Raw genomic sequence first — 4,089 nt, forward strand, 5'->3', positions numbered from 1 at the left:
TGTCGTTTCTTTAAACCTAAAATTATTGTCACGGTCAGAAATTAAAGCATTACGTGGACGTTCGAACGTATCTTATTCGTTCATTTAGATAAAACTCTTTTGATGTTCACTCTTCTCTGAACGTCGTGACACATTTTGGTCCGAAAACAATCAAAGATAGGTTCTCTGTATCAATCGTTTAACAAACTAGACTTTCGTATCTGAGACTTTTGGAAGGTTTATAGAAAAAGGTAAACTAATATAAAAAGCAATATTAGTTGTTGACTCAAATTAGTGTAACAGCCGTTTCATTTTCGTGAAGTTTTGGTAGGTATATCTTATACAGTATATGACTGGCAACAAATTTATTGGTTGTTGACTCAAATCAATTGTGTTTTTGAAAACAACATAAAGGTCAAGACTAGCAGGTCAAGTGATATGTATAGCAATAAATTTATTAGTCGTTGACTCAGATTAGTTTATAAGTAACGATACATTAACCATGTGAAATACAAGTAAAATTTAAAAAATGGGTTTACATCTCGTGGCGTTCGTTATTTCTTCCTATATGCTTTTAACTTTAGGAGCCAATGGAATTACGGATGTGAGATTCTATAACTTCTAATATTTTTTTTTGTCTATTTTTTGATATTGTTTAGTTTATGAAAAATATGTTTTAATCGACTTTTCAGCATTTTGATTGTGTGGATATATACAAACAACCGGCTTTCCAACATCCAATGTTGAAACACCATAAAATTCAGGTTTGATGGTTAAACTTTTTCAATCATATATGAAATATGGCAAATAATGTTTTTAATTATAATTGTTTGAAGTTTTTTTCTTTTTCTTACTAACAACATTTTTCTTCTTAATCTTGTTACTGTCTTATGTTATAGGAAAATTTGATTTCAAATGAAAGCCATGAAAGCAAAGATAAATATAAAATATATTATCAAAGTTGTCCAAAAGGAATGGTACCTATTTTAAGGCAAATAAATGGATCTCAGAACGTTCATCTCGACACGGTCGAATATCCTGGCCAACATGTAAATCTTCTTCTCTTATCATGGTTTTATTGAAATATTCTGTATATTATTTTCTCTTATTTATCACAAAAAATTGATTATAGGCAATAACAGTTTTCCCTTTTTCTAGTGTTATGATTATAATACATGCAAACATTATTTAAAGTGGCAAATTCTTTGGTTTATACAGTTTGCAACAATTGAGACCGTTTTAGATGGGACCATCTATCGAGGAGCTTCAGCTACTATAAGTATTCATAATTTAACTGTACAAAATAACCAGTACAGTAAAAATCAAATCTGGTTAGAGAATGGACCTCGCGATCAACTCAATAGCATACAAGTTGGTTGGGCGGTAAGTTTATATTAAACATATAAAAAAATGTGTACTTCATACAAATTCATGCGAGTTTACACAAGGAATTAAAATTACAATATAGATATATGTAATAAAAGTGTATATAACTATTTTCAATTATATTTATGAGCATGTAATAAGTAAAAAATCCCTTTACATGTGGCATAATTATCCACAAATACAAAAAACAACTCACTTATGGTAATCTCATGAGATACTGGAGAAGCAGAGTTTGAGTATACATTTTTAACCAATATTTTCATGAATTTTGAATTTTGTACAGGTGCATCCAAGATTATATGGTGACAGTTTAACGCGGTTTACAATATATTGGACTGTGAGTACATTAATAATTTTCTTAACAATATTTCCTTATACATGAAAAAAAAATATATATTGTGATTATAATATAATAATTAAAGTCATAGCATTGGTTTGATTTTACCCTTTTCTTGTGTAATTGTTTACCTTCTATTTTACATTTCAATATCTTAGGCAGATAGCTCTAAAAAAACTGGATGCTATAATACAAAATGTCCGGGCTTTGTTCTTGTTACTCGTGAACCTTATCTCGGAATAGTGTTCGAGAAGACCTCTGTTTATGGTGGTAGAACAAGTGTTATTTTTAAACCACAAATTTATCAGGTAAATTTCTCCATTGTATGTATAATAAATCAGTTTTTTTTGACAAGAATGTTGGAATCTTATTTTAAATTATTATAAACATCTTAAATTTAACTTTTTGTAGATCTTCAAAATACTCGAATCCATCTTTAATTTTTTTTTTTTTGAATATAGTTCTTTTTATGTTTCTTATTCAAATCCTAAAACTATTTATTTTTATGTTATATATATATATATATATATATATATATATTTATTTATAAATTTCAGAGATTTTTGTTTAATGGTTTGTTTTTATGTTTTAATGTCAAATAGGATGGCTTCACCGGAAATTGGGTACTAAAAATATTTGATCAGTTAGTAGGATACTGGCCAAAAGAGTTATTTACCCATTTAAACAATGGAGCTTCTTTGATACGTTTCGGAGGAAATACGTTTACATCACCTAATGGAATTAGTCCTCCGATGGGAAATGGTCATTTCCCAACTAACGACTTTCAGAAGAGTTCACATTTTTCATTTATCAGGGTTAAGAATTTGAACTACCAAAATATTGATCTCGAAGATAAGAAAATAAGACCATACATAGATTCCTATCAGTGTTATAAACTAACGTATTGGGGATATCTCAAGGCCAGCAGAATAACATTCTCTCTTGGAGGACCAGGTGGAAATTGTGGTACTTGATGATTAATGAATCCGTATATATATGTGTCAACCAAAAATATATCAATTTTCAAGAAAATAAAGTTGACTAAGCTATATCCATATTTTTTTTTGGTAACTAAACTATATAAATATTATTGTGCACAAAAAGTATTTTAGGTATTTAAAAAAACAATTAATGACCAGCTTAAAAAAAGTTAAGTTGTATTTCAAAACAAAAAAAAATATTTCTGTAACGGCTACTACATTCACATTTTATTTACCCTGAGAAATGCAAGAAATCGAAATATACTATATATGTATATATAAATTCTCAACAACTAACAATGAGTTGTCGATTTTTTGCTGTCATCGGTGATAATTTATGGGCGACAAGCTAAAAAAGAAATAAAAAACAAAACTTTCTTATTAATTAACCATTATGTACGTACGGAGAATCGAACCCCCCACCTTCTATAGCTTTACGTGCCACTTAACCCATTAAGCTATAAGAAAGATGTAGTTAAAGGGAACCAAAATATTAATAGCACAACGGGACCGCAAGCTCATGCTTCACCAACTTGTGGTTTGGACCGGCTATCAACTAATGCTTAAATTATAGCATACATTAAAACAACTGTGAAAGCCAAAAAAATAAAAAAATAAAACCCAACATATCTTTACTGCACTGCCAAAAAGGAATAATAGTTTTCCCTTTTACCAACCTGAGTAATGGATAAATTAGTCTCATGCGTACATATCGATTATTATTCTATTTTCTCCAAGTTTGTATAAATCCAACCCAATTTTGGAAGTAGACTAGTCCAAAAATACAATGAGCTTACGTGCACGCATTCCTCTTTTCACATGTTTGAATCTGGTCAAGACCGTACGTGTAAAACCTATTGGTTTTCAAGTTCAACAAACCGAGTCAATTAATCCATCTTTATACTTAGACAGATAAGAGTGATGATGGAGGAGGAGAGGATAACAGTGTGAAACTAGTGTGACAGACTGAGAGCGATAGCGGCGGGAGACTCTTGATTCGTAACGAAGTTGTATTTTTTTCGTTTCTTTAGACCTAAAAATTATTGTCACGGTGTCACGGTCAGATATTAAAGCATTACGTGGTGGACGTTCGAACGTATCTTATTCGTTCATTTAGATAAACTCTTTTGATGTTCTCTCTTCTCTGAACGTCGTGACACATTTTGGTCCGAAAACATTCAAAGATATAAGCCGCGGATTCTATAATTTCTTTTTTAAGAAAAATAAATTACTAGTTATGAAAATTTCTTATATTTAGGATAGGCCATGTCAAAGCTACAACATATTGACACATTGATCAATTCCGACTGAATCCTTATTATTTTGATTACAAATTTTATTCTGAGATTGAATAATAGTTTCGTCTTTTCTTTAGCTCTAAATGTGAATGCATGAGTTTTATTGGTA

General features: G+C 30.0%; 1 protein-coding gene across 1 annotated transcript; it reads left to right on the plus strand.

Moving 5' to 3' along the window:
- Positions 1 to 534: 534 nt before the first annotated feature.
- LOC111830071 lies at positions 535 to 2,676 on the plus strand. The gene is made up of 7 exons (XM_023781010.1): positions 535 to 583; positions 672 to 743; positions 879 to 1,028; positions 1,198 to 1,362; positions 1,649 to 1,702; positions 1,861 to 2,010; positions 2,305 to 2,676. Exons 1-7 carry the CDS (start codon positions 548 to 550, stop codon positions 2,674 to 2,676), a joined length of 999 nt encoding a protein of 332 aa, XP_023636778.1. The 5' UTR covers positions 535 to 547.
- Positions 2,677 to 4,089: the final 1,413 nt, after the last annotated feature.

This window comes from Capsella rubella, unplaced genomic scaffold (genome assembly GCF_000375325.1).
Source record: "Capsella rubella cultivar Monte Gargano unplaced genomic scaffold, Caprub1_0 scaffold_187, whole genome shotgun sequence".
Taxonomy (NCBI): Eukaryota; Viridiplantae; Streptophyta; class Magnoliopsida; order Brassicales; family Brassicaceae; genus Capsella; species Capsella rubella.

Bases quoted from the DNA above. Each gene is read 5' to 3' on its own strand.
- LOC111830071 (XM_023781010.1), top strand. From the start codon at position 548: ATGCTTTTAACTTTAGGAGCCAATGGAATTACGGAT. The intron at 1,703-1,860 runs GTGAGTACATTA...TCAATATCTTAG, and splicing joins GGTTTACAATATATTGGACT to GCAGATAGCTCTAAAAAAAC. The intron at 2,011-2,304 runs GTAAATTTCTCC...AATGTCAAATAG, and splicing joins TTAAACCACAAATTTATCAG to GATGGCTTCACCGGAAATTG.